Source organism: Semicossyphus pulcher, unplaced genomic scaffold (assembly GCF_022749685.1).
Source record: "Semicossyphus pulcher isolate SPU_LCO1_2020_fin unplaced genomic scaffold, fSemPul1.0.p SCAF_23, whole genome shotgun sequence".
NCBI classification, from domain to species: domain Eukaryota; kingdom Metazoa; phylum Chordata; class Actinopteri; order Labriformes; family Labridae; genus Semicossyphus; species Semicossyphus pulcher.
The window spans coordinates 12,197,369-12,222,161 of NW_027211697.1; the positions used below are offsets into that span (position 1 = coordinate 12,197,369).

The following is a 24,793-nucleotide window of genomic DNA, read 5'->3' on the forward strand; positions in this document are numbered from 1 at the left end:
AGGACTGAGGCTGAAAATCGGCGAACTGGCCCTTTAACACTGTTACTACTACAAATTTGCATTTTCACAGAATGGCAGATAAAAGCAACCTAAAACTGAAATATATAATTGCTTTGATGAAATGTCAGCGACTATGAATAAAAGAACCGTGATGAAAATAGAAGTACGTGTTTCATTCAGAAATGGTTTGTTCCATAAAATGTGACACAGCAGATGTAATATATTTACAGCTCGGGCATGTGTCAGGTTGATGCTCCCGCTCTGACATTGATCTTTCCTCTGCTCCAGGCCACATTTAAAAGGTACCAGGTGGAGCACAAGATGAAGCAGGACTCTCTGGAGCGGTCTCAGTCGGACCTGAAGAAGCTGAGGAGGAAGAGCCAAGGCAAGAACGCGAACAAGTACGAGAACAAGGAGAGCGAGGTGAGCAGACATGCAACACACTTACAGTACAGACACGTGACACACACACACACAGGTGTGTTCATTTGTGCATAATTACACAGACATTAACAAACCCTGACACCTGAGATGCACAGTGTCAAAGCCAGTGTAACAGTAGTTGGGGACAGTGTGTGAAGTGTCGTCTCTGTGCAGCCATGCAGGACCGGATCTATGTTGGTTGTTTTGCCCGCTTCACAAAAACACCTGCATGCAGTCCTCTCTTACCTCCACCTGCATGCTCACTGATAAACATGGACACACTTTAAAAACAAGTAACCAGGATAAGACGTGTTACAATTAGAAGAGTTGCAGGATATAATCTACTGTTCAGTTACAATACAGTTATCTGCATAAACTCAGAAAGACGAGTCAAACACACAAGAGGAAGCTTTTATTCACTCCTGAAACACGTTTGTTAAATGCAGAAGTAGCAGGAATGATATGTGATGTTGAACGCTTAAGCTGCCTGACTTTAATATTCCTCTCATGTTTAAAATCATGCTTGATTAATCCCTTTGTACTCTGCAATAGAAATGAATCCACCAGTGTATAAATTGGTATTTTGGCTCATTCTAATGTCTTTTGTGGAGTATTGTCAAATGCTTCATATCCGTAGAATCTGCACAACCTTTGCTAAAATGTTGTCAAAGTCAAAAACCCACAGAGCTGATGAAAGAAGTAGTAGAAATTGTGTCACAAATACAAAAAAGACCCTTGTTTTTTCATCCGATTTTGCAAACGCACAAAACTTAAGGATCCAAAACAATTCTAAAAGTAGAAGCACAGACAAAATATAGTTTGATGCTCCAGACATTATTGAAACTCTTTTAAAAAATACTGTATGTTCCAATGACTGTATATAAGGATGGACGACGCATCTTCTCTCTTTGTACAAAAGTGAAGCCAAAATACTCCCGAAGCGGGCGCTGCCATCTTGCACCAGTGACGTTTTTTGTATCCAGAGACGGCACAGTAGAGATTGGTGGATGGAGCAGCGGTAACCATGTTCCCCCCCTTCCTCTACCCAAAACACTCACTTAACTTACCGGGGGAAAAAAAACGCTAGTTAACAGCAGAGCAGCTACTTGTGTTGGTCTGAAGCAGACATACACGGTTATGGAAACTTCAGTGACTGTAGTGTTAGTGTTAGTTGCGTCTCCTCGTTGTTCCTCTTCTACTCTGCTACTCGGGAACCGAACGCTGCAGGAGATTTGTCGACAGAGCTGTCAATCATGAGGTCACACCCCCTTTTTACAGCATCAAATAATTAATTAAAAGTAAACTTGTCAGAAAAATGAACACTTGGACATAAATCAGCAGGATAAGAACTAACTATAACGACAGAAACCATGTTTGAGAAAAATGTATTTGGCGTGTATTTTGATTTTATAGTTTGACTCATGTCCCATCTGTTAACATGGAGGAGGCGGGCTTTATGAGCTATACTGCAGCCAGTCAGCAGGGGGCGATAGAGAGGGTTCGGCTGCACTTTTAGGGAGCTGTCATGTCGTCCATCTTTTTATACAAGTTTTGCTTATTATAAAGTAATGTTTTGGAGTTTCTTTAAAGGCTTTATATTCATAAAATCTGTCCAACATCAAAGGTTTATATATGTTTAGTGAGTTATGTACCAGCTATCTACAAATGTAACAACACAGTTACGTCATCAACAAACTTACAGTGGACAACGCAAAAGATGTGTCGAACCCTTACCCAAGAATTGCATCATAATAGGTGTTAAAATTATTGTTTTAAATGATACAGTGTGTTCGAGTTAGCATCGTTCATGCTCCATTTGTGGTGGTTTACCTGAGGTGTTACTCACTGTTACACATGATGTCATAACAAAGCAGTTTCAGTTGTTCTTACGACACATCACCACTCCCTAACAGCGACTCTGCGGTAAAGAGTTAAACCTCCAAGCCTAAACGATTACACAACCTCTCCACCATCGAACCCAGCCAGGCAGCCTGTTCGCCTGAGTGTGTGTTTGTGTGCATGTGTGAATGTTTAAGGGTTTGTGTATTGTGTCAACACGCTCAACCCTACCCATAGCCTGGCAGAGATAAAAGAAGAGAGGATACATCACTGATATATGTTTATTGCACGGCTTTACCTTCGACATAAACATGATGGAAACAAGCAGAGGCAAAAAACAGCTGTCACCTTTAAGTGTAAATACTGTCACACAAGCTGAAGCAAGCGGTTGATTATTTGAGTGTAAATATTGGAGAATATTCTTTACTTTGAGCTTCTTAAACGTGAAGATTAGCTGCTTTTATTTGTCACATGTCAGAATAAAGTAACTTTGGGTTCTTTGGCTTTTGGGCAGAAATCACGATAGTGAAGATTTAACCTTTGAGAAGTTTTGGCGAGCATTTCTTCTCTACTTTTTAAAGATTTTATTGTCTAGACAAAATCTGTGAGATAACCTGATTATGGAGCTAGTTTAGCTCAGAGGTTAAATCGGTGGCCCATGTACGGAGGCTACAGTCCTCGACCCTTTGTCATCCCAACTCTCTCTTCCCTTTCCAGCACGTTCCACTGTCCTCGCTCTGTCAATAAGGGCATAAAAGGACAAATATATAATAAATAACATTTAAAAAAAGGAGAACCCAAGAACTTAAAAGTGTCTTTTACAAGCTAGTCATTGTATAAACACGACTGAACTCTATCAGAAAGGCGTCTAATACTTCCTTTCTCTGTTCTTCTCTTCCTGTCTTTTGTGTCTCTGTTCCTCTGCACTCATTCCCCGCTCTCTCTCCATCCCGCCTTCTTCTGTCACTGTTTCTTTCTCTCCTCTCCTCTCTGCCTCGCCCCTTTCCACCTAACCATGAGTCACGAGTGTTTGCTCGCCACTGCGCTCACTCATCTGATCCGAGGCCAGGTATTAGGGCTGAGACACAGAGACGGGAGGACAGACAGCAAGACAGACAGACAGGGTGTCAGAGCTTAGAGGCTGGAGTTTACAGTAACAGATGAGTCACATGACTCGACAAAGACTCGTCAAAAGCCTGAGCGAGATCCGTCAGAGAGCTTTGGAGACTTTGGAGGAAACTGTCAAACTAAAAAACGGAGCCTAACTTTGAGTCTGTGCACACAAGACCAACAAAGATACATAATAATATAAACGATTGAGATCAGTGTCGAGGTTTTAAATGTCAAAGAGGGAAGAGTGATTCATTTTGTAAAGAGTGTGTGTGTGTGTGTGTGTGTGGCCTGTTGCCATCCCTCGCTCTTTCTTACCCGTAGTTCTTAAGATAAACATAGGTTGTCTGTAGTTGTCCATAGCAACAAGCTTGCTTCTTTGTTGACAGATGTATAGTGATTAAGAGGTTTGTGTGCGCGCGTGTGTGTGTGTGTGTGTGGAAAAAGCATGCCACACTCCCCCTTTTCTCCTTCATCCACTTGTTGAAAGAAATTCTGCCGCCCACTCGCGCAGTTCTGCAGAGGTGTTTTTCTCTTTGTGTCACTACATTAATATTATTCCACTCAAATGATGTTTATTGGTCGTGAAGTGCTGCACAATTTCCTGCTAAATCAACACAAAATGGATAAAAAGGAATGAGAAGTGCTTTAAACGCTCGAGTTACACTTGGTGAATCATTTCAAGAGCAGAAAGGAAATTATAATTACCCCCTTAGAACGTCTCAGTTAGCTGAATGAATGCAAGTGATGAATACAGAATTGGTGACCTGTGGCCAGATATATAACATTATGTATATTTAGACTTAATTTTTTTAATTGAATTTAAATTTCATTTCACCAGGAGAAGCCTCATTTAAGCCTCGATTAACTAGAATCGCTGCCTTGCGGTTGTTTGCCTCCGCCAACTCGTCAAGTTACATGTCTGTCTGTGTCAACTCTGGATGTTGGAGTTATTAAACAAAAGGTATTACGTGCATGTTTTGGCGACACTACAGCGACATGTATGTTTCCAGTGAATAGTTTCCAGTGAGAAATATGTTGTCCTTACTTAGAGACTATTTTTCCAGAGGGGTAGAGAGTACTGATGAAAAGCTTTGACACATGACGCAGTTATCGTCACCTTAAGTTCAATATTAGCGAGATCAAAGAGCTTGCTGAGGATTACCAGAGGAACAGGAGGTCCACTGTCCTGGGTGTCATCCAGTGAGAGGAAGTGAAAACCTACCTACCTACCCACCTTTTGAGAACTACTTTTAACCTCTAATGCCGATTTTTTTCTCATAGTTCCTCTTATTGTGTTTCTTTTTTCTGTTCTTATTTTGTTTCTTTAGTTGTTTTTAATAATGTAAAGTGACTTTGAGTACCATGAAAAGCGCCATACTAATAAAATGAATTAATAAGAATTGGATGGCGTGACAACATGAAGCGTTAGCTGTCACGGTGAAGTTGACCTTTCATCTTGTGGGTATAAAATGTCGTCACTTCGTCATTTTATAAGAAATTTGCGTGAAATTTTGTCATAATTAGCGTATGAATTCAAACATGTTTTGTGAGGTCACAGTGACCTTGACCTTTGACCACCAAAATTGACTCAGTTCATCCTTGAGACCATGTGGACATTTGTGCCAAAATTTAGGAATTTCTCTCAAGGCATTCCTGAGATATCGTGTTCACAAGAATGGGATGGACGTGAGATCACAGTGACCTTGACCTTTGACCTTTGACCACCAAAATTGACTCAGTTCAAGTGGACAATTTTGCCAAATTTGAAGAAATTCCCTCAAGGCGTTTCTGAGAGTTCGTATTCACAACAATGAGAGGGACGGACAACCCGAAACATGATGCCTCCAGTCAGCTGGCTCCTTTCGATGCGATGATTAGCGGCTCTACTCTGAGCTCCCTCCGGCTGTCTGAGCTCCTTACCCTCTCTCTAAGGCTGAGCCCAGACACCCTTCGGAGGAAGCTCATTTCGGCCGCTTGTATTCGCAATCTCATTCTTTCGGTCACTACCCAAAGCTCATGAGCACAGGCGAGGGTTTTAACGTACGTCGACTGGTAAATCCAAAGCTCTGCCTTCAGGCTCAGCTCCCTCTTCACCACGACGGTCCGACGCCCGACTTACTGCTGATGCTGCACCGATCCATCTGTCAATCTCACGATTCATATTAACCATGAGAGACTTAAACTCCGTCACTTGATGCAGACACTCACTCCTCACCCGTCAAACATAAAGTTACTGCACATAAATAACTTAAAATTGAGTTGATTTACATTTTACATAACGCTCCGTAGCCTGCAGACCTTATAACACGATATGTAAAGCTGTGAGGGGTTACGTCTCTCTCCATGATATCACCCTCAGCTTCAGTATATTTCTCTGTGCACCGGTCTGAAGTCTGTGTGGGGTGCACAATCCTGTTTTATAAATACCAGTTTATGTAGGGTAAATTGCATAAAAATGTTTTTATATGCACGTATGATTCATCTTCACCCTGGTGCTGCTGCTGCGTTTATAACCAGCTGGTCGGTTAAAATTACACTTTAACATTTTAAGCAAATCCACTTTGCTCTATAAATGAAAGGATGGGGGGGAAGGCTTTTCACATTTTTGATATTTATAATAACATCTTAAAAAATCTGCAGATTTAATCTAATTGTTTTGTCATTTCTTCAGTTAAGAAGTTGTTTTAAAGGTTACTGAAAGTTTACTCCCTCATAAAACCCTAGCCTCACACCACATCCTACTGAAGAAGAAGTAGCCTTAATGCACATTGATTTGATGCACATTTTGACCACTGACAGGTCGAGTGAATAACATTGATTATCTTGCTACAATGGCCCCTGTCAGTGGGTGGGATATGTTAGGCAGCAAGTGAACATTTGGTCCTTGAAGTTGATGTGTTGGTAGCAGGAAAAAAACGTGAGCAATTCAGACGAGGGCCAAGTTCTCATGGCTAGATGACTGGGTCAGAGCAGAGTGTTCGCGGGCTCACTGATGTGCGTGGGGAGCGACAACAGAAGAGCCACTGAAGCTCAGACTGCTGAAAAAGCTAAAGCTGGTTCTGATAGAAAGGTGTCAGAACACACAAAGCATCACGGTTTGTTGTGTATGAGGCTGCGTAGCTGCAGATCGGTCAGGGTGCCCATGCTGACCCCTGTCCACTGCAGAAAGCGCCTACGATAGGCATCAGAACTGGACCACGGAGCAATGGAAGACGGTGGCCTGATCAGTCATGTGGATAGGCGCTTACCTGGGGAAGACATGGCACCAGGATGCACTATGGGAAGAAGGCGAGCCGGCGGAGGCAGTGTGATGCTTTGGGCGATGTTCTGCTGGGAAACCATTCATGTGGATGTTACTTTGACACCTACCTAAACAGTGTTGCAGACCAAGTCCACCCCTTCATGGAAACAGTATTCCCTAATGGCAGTGGCCTCTTTCAGCAGGATAACGCGCCCTGCCACACTGCAGACATGGTTCAGGAATGGTTTGAGGAACACGACGAGTTCAAGGTGTTTGCCTCCAAATTCCCCAGATCTCAATCCCACCGAGCGTCTGTGGGAAGTGCTGGACAAACAAGTCCGATCCATGGAGGCCCCACCTCGCAGCTTACAGGAATTAAAGGATCTGCTGCTGACGTCTTGGTGCCAGATACCTCAGCACACCTTCAGAGAGCTAGTGGAGTCCATGCCTCGACGGGTCAGGGCTGTTTTGGTGGCAACACAATATTATGCAGGCGGTCATAATGTTGAAGGCTGATCGGTGTATACTACTGTCTTTTCATATTTACAAGTCTATAAAGCAGGACTTCACTTTAGATTTGTTCTGAATAACAGGAAGGAGGAGAAATAAATAGACACACGGGGAGCCAGTAATGAAAACGCGGATGAATGTTTCTGCTGTTATTTGTGTAACTTTGCATCTGCTCGCCTGTTGACACGTAGCCACAAAGGTAAGCCTGTTATCCAGATCTCATCATCTCTGAAAGGACGGGTTCATGTGAGGGCTTCCTGGCATTAGCGGGAGAGACAGACAGATTCTGGCTCAGTCAGGGAGACAGGCAGACGGCACTGTTTGGACAAAGATGATATCGCCTCTGCTGAGAGTTGTGAGTGCACACTCATGTTTTTTACATGTACCACTGCTGTTCTGGGAAAAGAACAGTTTGGCTTTGATATAAATATTAAAGAGGGAGCTGCCTTTGTAGATTAACACAATCTTAACTATCCTGTGAGGTGCATCATCACCGACTGAAATATTGTTATTTGTGATCCTCTCCGGGTGTTTTTAATGAAGTACGCTTGTTCTTCTTGATGAGTAGCCGGGGCATGTTTGCTCTGGGTTTTAACACCCCGATGAACAAGTATACAAACATTATAGTTTAGTTATTAAACAGGAATTAGATTTTTACACTCTCATGTGACACTCCTCATTAATTAGCTTGAACATGTTAACATTTTCCTGCTGAGCGGCTATCACCTTTGCTTGTGCAATGTGTTTCTGGGGATAGGTTTCACAGAGAAGATGAAAAACTATTATCTTACTTTATTCCTTTTTGCTCTCTCTCTGTTTATTGCTTGTATCTCTTTTAGTTCTTTTATCGCTTTTATTTCTTTTATCTCTATTTATTGTTTCCACTTCCTGCTTCATTTATTCTCTTTGACTGCTTTTTATTGCTCTTATCCTTTCCTTTCTGTCTCCTCTCTCCTCCTCTTTTGTCCCCTTGGTCTCGCTTGTTTTGTGATTTCGTAAACTCCTGTTTTCAAAGGTGTTATATAAAGTTATTAGTATTAATACACAGCAGTGTCCTGGTTAGAGGAAGAGAGTTTCCTCGGCCATTTAAGGCTTATCAGAAGAAAACGGTTGTACAAGCTGAATAGGGAAGGCGTGTGCCATTGTGTTCACAGCCGTTACAGGCGTGCCAATCCCAGCCCGTTGGATGAGGATGACTATGTGGATCTCACGTGTAGCTTTGACGGGGAATCAGGGACAAAAGAAGTGCTTACTTACTCCCGTTTTTTTGGAGGGGAGTGGTTCTGAGGGCATTTTGTTTAACTCTTTTTGAGAGGAAGTTGTGCGTCTTGACTGGACTCTTTGACATTTTATACAAACGTATTGCAGAATACTAATACACACAATAACATACTTTGCTAACATTAGTAAATATTCACACGATGACTCTAGGCCCTTGTAATCCTACATAAACTCTACATAAGCTATAAATATGACGCACTATGGCTTCTGTATTTCCATGAGTCTGTTCTTGTCTTGTGTTTCCACAAAAAGAAACCAGGAATTTTTTAAGGGAATTAAAAAGTTCCTTCAGTTCTTTATTGACTGCTTTTCCACTGGATTCAAAACACCTGTTGAGGTTGGGCAAATTAGTCTGATGACCTGTGAAATCAGTGGTTCTCAAGTGGTGGGTCGGGACCCAAAAGTGGGTCGCAGAGCTGTTTTCAGTGGGTCGCGGATGTGTGATTAAAAAAAATAAAAGTTGTGGCAAAAAGTCTATGCTGGGCTTTTATTTTGAAGGACATGGGTTTCCTTTGACGTGCGTGCAGTAGTAGTGTAGTTTATTCACACTCCATGTATTCACTGATTGGGTGATCACAGCTACAGCTACATTCTTGAAACTTGATGAGCCCGACAGTTGTTGCATTTATTGCATTGAATTGTAGGGGGAGTTTATTCCTTTAATGCACTGCTGGTCATTTTCATTGACTATTATACTGTTGTGTTTTGTGATGTTGACATACTGTGATGGTTTTGTTCCGTCTCAGGTCCAACTGCAACATTTTTCATTAGTTCAATTTGGGTCGCGATTAGTCATTAAGGAGGGGGTGGTGGGTCCTGCGGCTAGACCAGTTGAGAACCACTCCTCTAAATGGTGCAAAAAAAGTCGCAGTTCTACCCACTTATCAGGGACCTTTTGGGGGATAACATAAAGTACTCTATTCAGACCCTGGTCTGAGCTGAACATATACATACTATCCCACAAAAGTCCCTAGCCCCTGTGGAAAGTTCCTGCGGTAGAAACACAGCTCAACGTGAGAATAAAGAAGAAAAGATCATGGCTGAAGATCAACTGATTCCACTTCACTTTCACTCTTTGTCATACACGCACAAAGACACACACCAGTCCTCTCACGAGCCTTCTGACCTTTTATAACCCCAGGCTGTCGTCGTAGATAAGACCTGTTGCTCCATCCATTCACCAAACACTAAATCTGTCAGTACAGTAAAGTGTAGCCTGATGATACCTTTCCCCCTGCGAGAGAGAGATTAGGATATTCAGAAAGGAAGCTCCTTTTTGTTTGTGTACGGTTCTGCGTTAAAAGGAGAGATAGCTGTGAGGCATGTGGCCAGGCAGATAAGCCATGATCATGTCTGACAGGGTGGGTTGTAAGACTGCAGATACAGAGACAAATGTACTTTTGTCAATTTAAATTGATTTGTTGTTATTATATTATGATGCATACGCTCCTTTATGTTTCCCTTCAGTGCCTGGAAACGCTGACAAGCCGTCAGACGGACATGCAGCTGTTCATCGCAGACGGCTGTAAGGAGGCTCTGCTGGAGGAGAAGAGACGCTTCTGTTTCCTGGTGGACAAACACTGCATGTTCTCCTACCAGTTCGCATCCTTCCATGACAAGGTACAACACACTCCTACCACTCTTCAAGTGACAAACAAGCAGAAGTTCTGCTTGTCCTTGACTAAACACTCTACTTGCTACGTTGCGGAGGTGGTGAGAATGAATAAAACCAAATAATGTCTCTATAAATAATGAACACAGGCACAGAGACGTCAAGCGTCAAGTGACGCATTTTGGCCGTCGCCATGTTGATTCCTGGAGCCAGAGGTTACTAAACTTGAACTAGAGGAGCAAGGACGCACACGCTTGGCATACGCTTAGTTATCAAAGCTATACAGTCTGTGCACGTGGCTAATTGACTAGCTGGGGAGGCTGGGGAAAAGTCGACAACAATCCTGACTCCCGTGCACTGGCCGCCTCAGATAGATCCATGTATGAGAAATACTGAACAAGCTTAAAGAGCAGCTCCAGTCATGTTTTAAGACATATAAAATGCTCTGCTTGAAATAATCAATTGTGCCTGATGTGTTTTTTTCGTCAAAATACAGTTAAAGTCGAGCTGAAACGGCATTTCGAGAGTATCTAGCTTCCGTATCGTGACGTGTTTCCGAGTGAAACAGGACGTGTAGGCGGGACATATCATTAGAGGGATTTGATTTGATCGTTGAGAAGTGGGCGTAAACAGACGTTCTCCACAGCGCAGTAGCTAGCTAACTGACCGAGCGTTCTTGGTGCTCTGCAGCTAAATTGTTTGGTGCTGACTAACGTCAGCACAATTTAGTTTTACAGGAAGAAAAAATTATCAGATTTTGATATAAGAATACGAAGAAATTGATTTTCTGGGGTTTTTTGGCCTATATTGTCAAATAGATGCACAATATTACCGGGATGTGATCTAAAAGGATTAAAATGACATTTTTCATTTCACCTCGACTTTAATTACCTTGTAAAAATCCTCCCAAGGCATCTCCTCCTTCTCCCTCATTAAAAATTCCCTAATCTGCACTATGCACTACGTTTCTCCTTTCATAAAATTACAGCCAAAAACAGAACACGTCTCTGCCATCGTTTAGTGCCGACTTGTTGAAACTTAGCTAGCTTGCAATGTAGTCATTAGCAGTAGTAACGTTAACGTTAGTAGTCAGTAGTGAGTTTGTGAAAATTACGATGATGGTTACAGCTGGCTAGCGCATTGTCGAAGTGGTTGCCATAGGTTACACACAATGATATGCATAGCGTCGCCCCGTCCATTAACGGGATTGGCTCCTTAGGTTTGTGACGTCTCAAACCTGCCAATCTGAAAACGTGTTGTTCAGCCTGTCCTTGGTACACTGCAGTTTAAAAGCAGACAGGCCCAGCCAAGGAGATGATGCTGATGTTGTCCCTGATATGTCTTGTAGCACATGAAGAACACCACATGGAGATGTTTACAAGGTTACACACTAGATTTTCACTGGAGGGGGGCTTTAAAAGACTAGATTGTCAGCAAGTCTTTTAACAGTCTTTCAACAACTGTGGGTCTAATTAAAACACCCGGACACCGCAGGACATTGCAACATGTTCCCATAGTGATGAAAAAACGTGCACCCTTTCCACTGATTACTCATGTTTTCTTTTTATATCTTGTCTTGTGTTTGTGCCCGCTGGACAGGCCAGAGACATCCTGACGTCAAAGCTGAGCAGCTGGCAGGACCAGTGCAACGACGCCACCGACATGCCCGAGAGCGTCCTGTCCATGATCGAGGGACTGCGGCTGCCTGTCTCCATCACTCCTCTGCCCTCTCCTTCCCCATCACGACACAGCGTGGTATGATGGGGGCGGGGCAAATTAAGACGCATGCGTGTATTAGAAATGTTTCCTGTATTTTCACTCTTCTGTGAGAGGACAAAATATCTTCACCAGATATCTATACCAGATAAACTTAGTGTGTTTTCATGTCCGTATAAACAATCTTGCTTTTTAGTCTTTTTAGACTTTTAAGTCTTTTTTTTTCTAACAAAATCTCTCCTACTTCTAACACTCTTGGTTCAGAGACACCTGCATGAAAAAGAGAGAGAGAGTTCAGGTGGAGCGACTCGTTTATTTATAAAATAAATACAAACAGACTTTACGGTATCTCATCGTACTTTTTGAAACGAAAGCTCGCTGTGCTTCCTGTCAGCACACACAACCTGACGCCGCGTGTGCACTGCAGGTGTAGCCGCTAAAAGTAAACGGCACTTCCGCTCCATGAACGCTCCGTTTATGTAGCCACAGCACTAACCATCACCGGGACAAGGTGCGACTGATAACAGGAACAGTCTCACTTATAAGCCACCTCACCTAACGGAGCGTCCGCCTCGATCATCCTGCCGACATGATGTGGCGGCAGCAGTGTCGCGTGCAGGCAGGTGACACACAGACTCTGCATGCACAGCGGTCGGTTCACTCTGAGCTGCACAAATGTGATAACTTCCTGCAGATCCGTCATGGGAAACGAGAAGCTGCAAAGTTTTTGTTTTGCACCGTGCAACAGTAAAGTAGCAGCTTGCAGCACGTCCTGCACTATTGCGTTGTTAAACAATATATATATTGCGCAGCAGTCCTACGTTAAAGCTTAATGAAGGAGCAATATGTAAGTAGAAGTAAGTAGTAGATGCTTAAAAGAGTTTAATGCAGGTTCAGTCTCTTTTACTAGACTCGTGCACTTTGCTTTATATGCTGTATATTCTTTTTAGCTTCTATAGACGTCTCTGCTGTCACACCAGGTGGGAGTTGTGTGTTAAAGTTTAGAGAGCCTAATAGGTAACAGTGCTGCTCTGACACCTTAACATTTGCCGACACACTGACGTTATCATTAATGTTTTTGTGACAGAACATGTCAGCTCCTCCGGCCCCGCCTCTGAAGGCTCACACCAGCCCTCTGGCCAACATGTTCACCCAGGACAACAACACCTCCAGCATAACCACCATTAGCAACAATAACACAGGTATTAAAGCATGCAGTGTGGCTCATTTTGCACCTTCCTTTTGCTTTAAATGTATACTGCGAGAAGAGCGTCTAGCTTTAGTAGATTCTTAATGTTTTTATCGATTTACCCTCACTGTAAATCTTCATCCTCCTCCAGACCACGGGATGAGCGAGGACAGCAGCCTGGCCAGGTCTGTGTCTGTCGCCACAGGCCTCAACAATATTGTGAAGAGGCCGCGTGTGCGCACCATATTCCCCCACACTGCCGGCAACAACAGCACGCTGCTGAGCTTTGACGAGGGAGACGTCATCGTCCTGCTGATCCCCGAAGAGAGAGACGGCTGGATGTACGGGGAAATGGAGAAGAACGGAAAGTGAGTGAATAACAGGAATTACACAGAAGAGGGAGGACATCATTACATGTGTGATGCACTACATATACTCCAAGATACACCTCAGATACCATGTGTTTCTTAAGTGTTACTTTTAACACCACCCATTTCATCTTGGCCTTATCACTTTTACACCTGTAAAAATGGACCTTAGTTTTTTACATGAATCATTTTAACTGGATCCTGTTGGAAGCAATTTAAAATCAGAGCTATTATAGCTACATACTTTATTCTTCTTGAAGCTGGAAACTAGGACTCCAGTCTGCATCACTGTTTGTTTGTGGGTGACTTAATTATGTTACTTCACTTCTACGGCGACTCAGGATACATTGAATACTATAAAATATGCAGAGATCGAATAGGTAAGGAATATTTTGCTCATGTTTTTACATTCAGAATAGTTTAAAGTAATAATCTCGAAGATCTCATTTTCGTTCTCTTTGGCGCCACCTATGGCGATAAACTGTAATTGCGGGAGCACACTTCCCAGATATGCAGACAGTGCTGCATGTGTGACGTCCACGGTTGGCTCCGGTTGTAACTCTTGATTTTCTTGGCTGACGGTCGCTTTCCTTTTCAGACTGTTTGCTTCATCTGAGCGTCGAGTTTGTTTCTTGTTCTTTGGATTTTCACTTCTTGTTGAAGTTGTATCTGTAGTCATCCATCTTTTCTTTGTTTGTTCAGCCATAGTAGATTACTGTTTACTCACAACACTTGCAGAGAGCGGAAAAGCAGCCGCTTAGCTCCGTCTACCCTCTCTGGCAGACCAACCACTGCTGGCTGATGGAAAACGCGTCACTAACTGGGCGCTGCTTGTGATTTGTTCCGCGAATGTCGTCACAGACACCCAGTCTGTAATACTGCAAATACAAAGGCTTTCATCAGTGCGCCATAGGCGCAATCACCATTGTGTTACCTCATTCGATGATAGATAGAGACTTAAAAGACATTTATTTACATGAAAATCTTCTTAAAGGTCTGTATTTTTTGTGTATTCATTTAGGAAAATCTGTTACAGTATATTAAAGAAATACAAGACCAAGTTTACTTCCATTAATTCTCTAATTAATGATCATGGTTTGTAACCTTTTAGCTGTGGTTCTACAGACTTTCGGGATATGAAACATTTGAGGATACTCCAAAAACATTAGTGCATGCACTGGTCTACTCATTACTATTAGAGTTCAAAGGGTTAGACCTGCTTCTCCCTCCTCCCAGCAGTCAGGTGATTGACAGGAGTTTTTCTGTCCTTACCGGACAGGCGGTCCCTCGCCTGATTGTGAGGCTGACCATGTACACGCACACAGCTCCAAGCGAGCCGAGTGCTGCCAGAGCTAGAGCGCTCACTGATACGGAAATCAAAGTAAAGTATGGCCTGAGGGTGGGATGTACGTTAGCGGACTGAGGTGAGGCAGAGAGAGAGGTTCAGAGCACCACCTGCTCTCCCACGCAGACGGGCGCCGCCCGAGCTGGCTCCCCCCCACGTCTCTGATGTCTGACTTTTTAAACAGGGATTTGATCTGAAGCCATTGGAAGTGTGTTTTTGAATTTTAATCATTTATCAGTTTTGATCTTTGTCACCATCAAGGGAAATTACCTGGCAAATGTATCCAAAACAGACTGATCAAGGGCAGACAGGAATCACTTCTGAGCGAGGCTGCGGTAAAGTAAACTTTGTTCTCGCCGCTGAAAGCCGGGCGAGCCGGAGCGCCCAAAGGCTCAAAAAGTGTACATCATCATGTTTATCAGAGCACAGCTTCTGAGGAGATAGACTCTGGGTCCCGCAGGAGGGCTGGCTTTGATGTATTTGGGTCTCTTACAAAGTTTTCTATTTGTCAGATATAAAAGCTTTGAAACACACGAGCCTGGCAACACCTGGACTGATTCAGAAACCCGCACAGAGCACTGACGCACTGAGGGATGAGTATGAGGGAGGCAGAGCTACATGTGAGGGAAAATACCTTCGTAATAAATAATAGTACAACATAACATTTGCACAAACTTGATCCCACAGTCTTATCATCCATGCAGGCTTCTTAGAGTGTTTCATGCCTGTCCAGGAACGCTCTGTATGGGAAAGTGAGCAGCTGTGGCTGCCACGGAGACGACCTTGAACACGCTTTTCTTATTAATGCAGAGTAAACCGGCTCAGTGGTCAGCAGTAACATCAGTGCTGGAAACAAACGTGTGTTCTCAGCATAAACCCCGTCCTAAATAACTAGAGTCTTTTTATCTCAGGTGCACGAAGGAAAAGCCTAACCAGACTGAATATGCAACGTTTATCCACATAAAGGGAGAGGTTGAGTGCCCCGTCACTACGTTTTTGACTCTATAATAAAGTTATTTTGGTGTATTTGTGTGTGTGTGGGCAGGAACAAATGACTGCCTGAGATCACTAGAAACCTCAGCGGTCCCTGAAGTCTGGCGGCGACTCTGACTCATTTATTAAACCAGCACAAAGATTCATTCAAGCTCCCAGCAAACACACTCAGCTCTGCAGGTTTGATAAGACCTTGACCGCCGCGTCTTATCTCGAACAAGTCATTGATTTTCTTCGCACTTAAGAGAACACGGGAAATAATGAACTTGCTCGAAGGAATTGTGTCGAGGAGAGATAAAATTAAAGGAAAGAGGTATTTCAAGTGGTGCCTTCAAGATCTCTCTTTACAAAGAGGCGTCCATTCATCAGGCTCTTTATTACCATAGTTTCTATAGGCAAACCTCAATAGAGAGAACTATAGAAGTGCTATAGTGTTGAAATAACACTCAGTGTGGGGACATAAGGAGCATCTGCCTGTAAGTCTCCGTCCCTGCATTCACATGGCGACTGATTAGACTGGAAGATTCACGTGACGGCTGCCGAATGAGGTAACACAATGGTGATGGAGCCCACTGATGAAAGCCTTTGCATTTGCAGTATTACAGACTGGGTGTCAAAAAAATCACAAGCGGCGCCCAGTTAGTGACGCGTGTTCCATCAGCCAGCAGTGGTTGGTCTGCCAGAGAGGGTAGGCGGAGCTAAGCGGCTACTTTTCCGGTCTCTGCAAGTGTTGCAAGTAAACAGTAATCTACTATGGCTGAACAAACAAAGAAAAGATGGATGACTGCCAGGATAATCAAGAGTTACAACCGGAGCGAACCGTGGACGTCACACATGCAACACTGTCTGGATATCTGGGAAGAGTGCTCCCACAATTACTGTTTATCAACATAGGTGGCGCCAAAGTGAACGACACTGAGATCTTCAAGATGATATCTTTTAAGGCGACATATTTTAGCTGTGCAATTAATTTTCTTTTATTCTAATGTGTTTTTGAATCATGTTGGTGAAGTTTGTTTCATTTTAAAAATTGTATACATATTTTAATTCAATTATTTTTCCTGAAGCGAACAGGCTGTTTTGACATTCAAAGGTCAGACCTTAGCCACGATTGGCTGACAGTATTTGGAGTGACCGCGTAGCCCCTCCCCCATGTGTGTGATCCCACGTGGGGGAGCGACCCCGCCGCACTGTCACTCCAAAGTTGTAGGAAACCTGACTGCTCTAGGATCGGTTATTCGGCCTTATATGTCCGAGCCAGAATCGCCAGGAGGTGTCGGAATGGTGAGCTGGCAGCCTGAGGTGAATGACGGTGAATGACGATTGGTCGATTTCTGCGATAGCAAATTTCTACGTAGAAACCTGCAGCTGTACTGAACGGCCCGTTTCAGAGGCGAGCCTTTTTAAAAATGTAATTCTGGAAAAACACGGAATTATGCAGTTTTCACTTTTTCACTGTGAACAATAAACACCCAAACATGTGAAACATTGAGTATATCCATTTAAAAGATATGACCCCTTTAACATAGAGACGGAACAAAACAAACGTTGGCTTGAGAATTATGAATTCTCATCATGCAAATGAACCCTTCGGCTCATTTGTCAGTGGCACTTTGGTGTAAGGTTGCAGCTGTTAATTGCTGTCTAACGTAAGATGACCTAGTTTAGTTCTGCAGTGAAATGCAATCCTTCTTTTTATTGTTTCCACATTAAGACTTAGAGTTTGTGAACACACCAAACAGCAGAACGACCTCCCGACTCTTTGGACCGTCCAGGCAGCATGTGTCTATTTCTGTATCTTCATCTTCAGATTCCCGTGCAATGAGAGCCGACAGAGAGGCTGCAGCACCGTGTGGCCCACAGATGTGATCATCCCTGACTTTGCGTCTCTGTCTTTGTCTGTGTCTTGCAGGAGGGGCTGGTTCCCTTCATCCTACTGCCGTGCACTCACCGAGCCACTCGTGAATAACAACAGGTAAGGAGACTCCTCTCACACGCACCGCACACACAGCAGAAGGTTTCGTGTTGCAGCCAGCTGTATTGTTGGCCGTGTTTCCTCTGGTTACTCCTCTTAGCGTGATAACCTTTCTAATCCGATGGGGGACTCTCCCATTCCTCAACCTTTGATTCCTGTTGTGCTTCAGCCACATTCTCCTCCCAATCTCCTCCATCATCAAGCCATATGAAACCTCTCTGCGTCACATGACTAATGCGCCTCATGGAACAAGTGATGCATTTGGTTTTTAAGATTTATTCACGCTGATAAAAGCTTTTACGTCTGCTCCCATTAATATTAAATATTCCTCGAATCTGCGTAATTGAAATGAGTCTAAAATTAGACTTTTCAGGCGAGTTCAGCAAATATCAGGAAACAGGATGTTGTGTGCTGATGAATAGATTTTGCTGCTGATTAGAAAGAGAGAGAGAGAGTTCAGAGAGTCGACTGCAGCCTCTTCTTCAAAGAGACTAATCCCTGACGGATTAATTTATTAGATCTTAATGTGCTGAACCTCCCACAGAGAGGCTGCCAGCCAACCGCGAGCTGTCGGGGAAACAGAGAGTTTAAACTATAACCAGCGCCCGGGGACACGACTACACACATATACATCCTCATCCTTGTCCTTAATATATTTAGGGGGGGTTCACTAAGAAGGAATTGCAGCCGCTGATAGCTACGTAAATTGCGCATCATTTGCCCCCTCTATCTGCTCCGTCTCAAGGTCTGATTCACTAAGAGAATTGCACTGATGATATTCAAGCGCACACAAGTGCAGTTTGCTCTCGTTTTGTGTGTGGAGAGAAGCTGGCTGCACCTCCACTCTCTGCTGAGGCATTAACTGAGCTGCACACTGACGGATCTCAACTCCCTGCACAGATCGATGAGCAGGAAGAGGAGGGGGCAGCTCTTTGAACAGTTTATTGTAAAGTCCAGACTCGACAGGTGTTTACTAGTTTCACTCTCTGTAACGCAGCTTCATTTTTTTAAACGAGCGCGCAACAGCAGCTTGTCCATGTAATAAATAACGGCTCCTGACCGCCTCCACACGCGTGGACAAAGTGTGCACGTGTGCCGGGGTTGAGCCTCGGACTGATTGATCTCCCGATTATTATAATAGTGACAAAATATTATTGACAGATTGTTTTTACAGACACATTTTTTTGATCACACAAAAGGTAAACTGAGAGCGTGACAGCTCTTATCATACTGCACCGAAGTTACCACCAGCTCTCTGCAGACAGTTCAATCAGACTTCATTAAGATTGAACAATTATTTATTTACAAGTTTGGAAAGAATAAAATGTCTAAAGTCTTTGGCGATTAGACTCCATCGTGATGTCTTCATGTACTTGAAGATGTCGAGAGGCCGAGAGCAGGATAGGAAACCCCCCCGATGGAGTCTAGACACTGGTGGTGGTGATGATGGTGAAGGCAGGATGAGCTGAGCAGCTGGACTTGGACACTGATGAGATGGATTTGAGGTGAACAGGTTGGAGGAGGGTCGCAACGATCGAGCTGAAACGACGAACTGTCTGCGGAAGAGAGGAGAGCAGATTTAAAATTTGGCAGCAGCGGGATGATTGGTCGACAGACGTCGAGGCTGAATCTGGTTGGTTTAGTACTTGAATAGTACACGCCCATAATCAGCTGATCACCAGACAGGAAGGACAGAGAGGGCGAGAGAGAACAGGACATGATGAATGATGCTAATGAATCAGTATGAACAGTCTTCCTGCTTGAACTTACGCTCAGCTACATTAATATTTTCACTCTGACTGCGCGGTGCGGTTAGCGCTGGCGTTTGTGAATTTGGTGCTTTTTGCCACGAGGCTTGGCGCAAACGGCACCAGAGCACAGAGACGCTGTTTGCTCTGCAGCGCACCTGGTGTGTTCGAGCATGAGGCGGAGTCTTTCTGTGTAATTTGCAGTTTAGCTCAATCCTTTAGTGAATTCCCCCCTCAGTCTTTATCCTTTAGTCCTTATGTTGACATCATCCCTGTTAACCTAACAGCAATTACAAGATTAATCCTAATCTAATCCAGTAACAGTATACCTCAGACACAGACCTGGGAAGTTAGAAATACCGCAGCACACACACCTGCCAGGAGACTCATGCAAAGTCCTGTAATTAGGTTGATTAAGGAGCTTTCTTCTCCCGTCTTCACTCCTCTTAATCAACTCTCTCTTTGTGTCTGCGCTCTATTTTTGTTTCCACCTTGTCCCCACATTTCTCTCTCCCTCTTCCTCCTCCGCAGCGTGTCCGCCGCCCCGTACCGCAGTCGGAGCGTGGTCAACCTGCACCACCAGGACACGGAGACAGACGAGGCCACCATGGTGCTCCCCCCGGCGGACTACAGCGACGGCGCGCATCGCAATGCCATCAAGAGCAACGCCTTGTGCAGCAGCAACGTCACCACCACACACAACAACCACCAGCACTCCCCTACGCCCTCTGCAGCCTCCTCCTCCTCGTCCGATCACAACACGGTCAGTCAGCAGCTCCCTGCTTTGGTTTTTGTGCATTTATCTCACAGTTTTAGTGAGAGCTCAGTCACATGTAAATAATCCTGTAAGCCTTTAAAAATGATTGTTCTTAGAAATATAATCAGAACAATTTGACCCACTGTCTTCTGCCAGACCTTTGTGCTGCTCTGGCACAGCCCTGCCATTGTGACGTAATAGGACTGGCACTGTAAGGCTGCCTCTCACCTGATACCTTCCTGCAGCACGGCTACTGTACCCTCAGCTGTGCAGCCTTACTTGACTGCTGATGACTGTATGTGTGTGCGTGAGGTGTAAGATGAGCTTTTTATGCATTCTCTGGAGCCCGGCCACACTCTGGTACAGTGATACAGTCTCAGTGTCAGCTGATGTGCACATTAAACAAGTCATTGACAGGACGGGGGAACAGTTTAACAAAGAGTTTGCCTCAGGTCGCACTCACACTGCAGGAGTTTTAAATTCCCGAGCAGTTAAAGAATTATTGTCACGCACGAGGAAGAACTTCTTTCTAATCTCTCTAAGATCTGAAAATAACTCACTCACTGCTTCTGTTAACATTATCAGCCTGATCCTTCTGTCGTCTGAGTCCAGCCTCGTGGGCAACTTCATTAAAAATGTCTGTGAGGCACGAATACACACTGACAGCTCATCTGGTCATAGAAACTGATGTTTAGCTCTGTCTTTCCACCTTCCACCTTCTCGTAAGATAGCCAGTTCATTGGAGCTATATTGAAGGTTTTGAACATGTGAAGGAAACTTTTAAGTGTGATAAAGAACAGAGTAGAAAATACTTTGTTGTCTATATTTGTCTTTGACTTGTGTGTGCAAATAAATGCCAACACATTTACACAAGGTGGCACATTTAAAACCATTAAACAGGCTTAGAACACAACATAATAGAAAACATAATAAAAGAGAGATACAAGATCTCAGTCTCGTTCTCTTTGGCGCCACCTATGAATAGTTAGCCAAGATCCGGTCACTCCTTTCCCCTTCCGATTTAGATAAGGTCATCCATGCTTTTACTTCCACCAGACTCGACTATTGTAACGCACTTTATTCTGGTATCAGCAAGCACAACATCCAAAGATGGCCATTAACTCAAAATGCTGCAGCCAGGCTGGTAACCAACACCAAGAGAAGCGACCACATCACACCAGTCCTTGCCGCCCTTCTCTGGCTCCCTGTGAGTTTTAGAATTGATTCTAAAACTGTTTTTTAAGCTTTAAATGGTCGAGCTCCAGCCTACATCCGTGAGCTGCTAACCCTTTATGAACCTGACCGCTGCCTGAGATCTTCCGGCAGGGCCCCTCTCAAGGTTCCTAAATCTCGACTGGTCACAAAAGGTGACTGAGCCTTTGCAGTTCGGGCCTCAGAGCTGTGGAACTCCCTGCCTGGAGATCTCAGGCAGGCAAACTCAGTATCTTCTTTTAAATCTCTTAAGCTCACTTTTATCGTCTGGCTTTTTGTTGACGTTTACTTTTTATATACACAGTTATTATTATTATTATTATTATTATGCCGATAAACTGTAATTGCGGGAGCACACTTCCCAGATATCCAGACAGTGCTGCATGTGTGACGTCTACGGTTGGCTCCGGTTGTAACTCTTGATTTTCCTGGCTGACGGTCGCTTTCCTTTTCAGACTGTTTGCTTCATCTGAGCGTCGAGTTTGTTTCTTTTTCTTTGGATTTTCACTTCTTGTTGAAGTTGTATCTGTAGTCATCCATCTTTTCTTTGTTTGTTCAGCCATAGTAGATTACTGTTTACTCGCAACACTTGCAGAGAGCGGAAAAGCAGCTGCTTAGCTCCGCCTACCCTCTCTGGCAGACCAACCACTGCTGGCTGATGGAAAACGCGTCACTAACCGGGCGCCGCTTGTGATTTTTTTCTGCAAAAGTCGCCACAGACAGCCAGTCTGTAATACTGCAAATGCAAAGGCAATGCAAATCACCATTATGTCACCTCATTCTTAAGACGTTTATTTACATGAAAAGCTTGGAGATTATCACTTTAAGATTTGCCTGATAAATATCTCAAGATCTTGTGTGACACGTGTACTCCTGCTTGATGGCCTTTAAGTTAGGAGGGATTTTGTCTGTTTGTCGGTTAGTTGCCGAGGAGCAGCATTCACCATGCGTGCAACATGTGTTTTTAAACATGATCAGCCTCCCACATATTATTTCCTAAATCTCACAAACCAGCTTCAGTCATTACTCTGTGAATGTTCTTCTGTTTGCATAGCATGCAAAGCAGCAGCCAAAGTCGTGGTTTTCCTCTCTATGAAAGCTTTTGTATTTCCTCTGAGCTGAATCAATGTAAATGTGTTGTGGGGCCTCAGTTCAAACGCACCTGCCCCGTCTGCACGATCGCGCTCACAATGCGTCTCCAGTCCACCTGTGGACCTCTGATAACATTTCACACCTTTCAACCAACGTGATGTGTTGGATGTTACACTGATATCTTCTTATGAATGCAAATGTTCATTCAGAATGTGTCAAAACAACACACACTAACGTCAAGTCACGACAATGTTTTAAATTCTGTCCTGTTTTAAATGTGTTTATTAGTTCACTCTTTAGATCTAATCTGTCCCGCAACAGCAACAACAGCCAGTTGGTCTCTAACTTTCTGCTGTTTGCTTTTAAAAGGAGACCTCTGCAGATAATTTGACTCTTGTTTAGAAAAGTTAACGTTGAAAACTGGAATTCTAACCTAAAACAAGCCGAGTTAGTCTTAGCAGCAGCTCCTCATACCCTGTGCCCTCCGAAGAGCATCGTAGAGACTGAGAGTTAAACCTAATAAACCTTTATTTTGTGTTTTAACCAGTCTGAAAGGAGCAGTTCTGTCAGCTGGTGTTCTCTGTAATCGATAGAAGCGATAATATTTGAAATTGGCGCCATAGCTGTGGAGAAAGTTGTACAAACAGCTCGTGGTTTCGCCAATTCTACATTCCTGCAACACCCAGCGTGCATTGTGCCCCTCCCTCTGAAAGGAACGGCCCAGCGAGAGATGCTGGAGTTAAATACTACCGTTTCACTGCAGAGCGGTACAGAATCTGAAATATGACGAGAATATACCGGTGGATTGTCTAAAAAATCTTCAGGTCTGCAGTCTACATTTCAAACCTGATGATTTTGAACGAGACATGACATCCGAGACGGGCAGCCTAGATTGAGGATGTGTAGTTTAGCGAGCTCCCCGGCCTCCGCCAGATGAACGTTTACATAGTCTGGCGGAGGTTTTCCAGGGACCACTGGAGAAGCAGATAGCGTCCTCCAAAGGCACCGAGCCAAATTGCATTATTTCCAACCATAATGACATTAGCTCCCCATGATAGCATGACAGGACTGAGGTTGAAAATCGGCGAACTGGCCCTTTAATGTCTTTTTGTTTTGCAGGAGACCTCTGTGGATGATTCGACCACCATTAAAAAGCTTAAAACAAGTAGAAGGCCGAGAATAAGTTGAGCCAGTGTTAGCGGCAGATCGGCTCCCTGGTCCTTCCTTGCCTCCATCCGTGTCTTCAGGCCTCTGTCATTATCAGGAGATTCATAAACTGGCAGCGGTATCAAACTAATAACTCTGTTAATATTGACATTGATCAAAAAATGAACTAATTTGTTTGTGATGTTCGACCCAGATCGAGGCTCTGTGGTCAGTTGGAACACGGTCATACTTTTCTCCTTGTTGCCTCTGCAGGATTCATAATTCACCATAATTTGGTCCACAGCCACATGAAGCCACTCAGGCCAATGATTACCCTGCTTCGTGTGTGCGTGTGTGTCACGTCTGTATCCAGCCTTCATCTCTGCGCCTCTGACTCGGCTTTAAGTTGGAATTCCACTCTGCGTGAACCCGATACCCACCTTCCTCCTCTCTGACGCGCTCTCTTCATTCTTTCAGTTTCTTGCTGGTCTGTTTATCTCCACATCGGCACACTTGTCTCTTCATCTTCAGTTCATACCTCTCGCTCTCTCTTTCACCCGGGTTTCATCCCTCCCTCCGTTTCCAGGGTAAATAAGGGTCGCTTGCAGAGAAGTTTATCCTCCAGTCATTCCTGGCGACTCACAAACCTCTGCTTTAACTCTGTGCAAAGCACGCACGCACACAAACACACACACACATCCCAGAATAGACCTGCGTGTGGGAAAAAGTTCGCTACTTCTGCAGTGGACTGTGATACTTTGGTTTATGTTCAGCTCAGTATGTAAGTGGGTGGCTGAGGCTGTGTGTTGGTGTGTTGTGGCTGCAACTTAAATAACATTAACGTCAATATGCATTTTGTGTTCGGGCGTTAAACTGCCTCCTTCCCACTGATAGATGTAAACAAGTGTGCAAGAGAGGAATGCCAGCTCTCTTTTCTCACTCTTTTCTGTTTTAAATAGCTGACAGTCTTCTTTCCACATATTTTACTTTCTTTGTGTCATTAAAGTGCAACAAAGCTTCTGTCAGCGCTGCAGGTTGATCCAGAGGAAGGAAAGGTGAGAGGAGGGGAGGAAGGGGAGATCAGAGACATGAGGGCTGTGGGAGGTGGGGTTACCCTGGAATGCACTGTCACTCTGAGAAAAAATGCACCCTCACTGGTTTGTTGAGAGAAAGATAAAGACTCGCAGGAATGAATCTATTTAGAGGACGGAGGCAGGAAGAGAGCGAGAGCGA

General features: G+C 44.0%; 1 protein-coding gene across 1 annotated transcript in view; it reads left to right on the top strand.

Annotated features, from left to right (window-relative positions):
• Positions 1-24,793, top strand: part of baiap2l1b (BAR/IMD domain containing adaptor protein 2 like 1b) — a 43,862-nt gene that overhangs the window by 15,414 nt on the left and 3,655 nt on the right. The window contains exons 6-12 of the mRNA XM_069674733.1: positions 289-423; positions 9,875-10,027; positions 11,619-11,774; positions 12,823-12,937; positions 13,076-13,292; positions 17,543-17,605; positions 19,885-20,116. Coding sequence (XP_069530834.1) covers positions 289-423; positions 9,875-10,027; positions 11,619-11,774; positions 12,823-12,937; positions 13,076-13,292; positions 17,543-17,605; positions 19,885-20,116 — 1,071 coding nt within the window. The remainder of the gene's footprint in view (positions 1-288; positions 424-9,874; positions 10,028-11,618; positions 11,775-12,822; positions 12,938-13,075; positions 13,293-17,542; positions 17,606-19,884; positions 20,117-24,793) is intronic.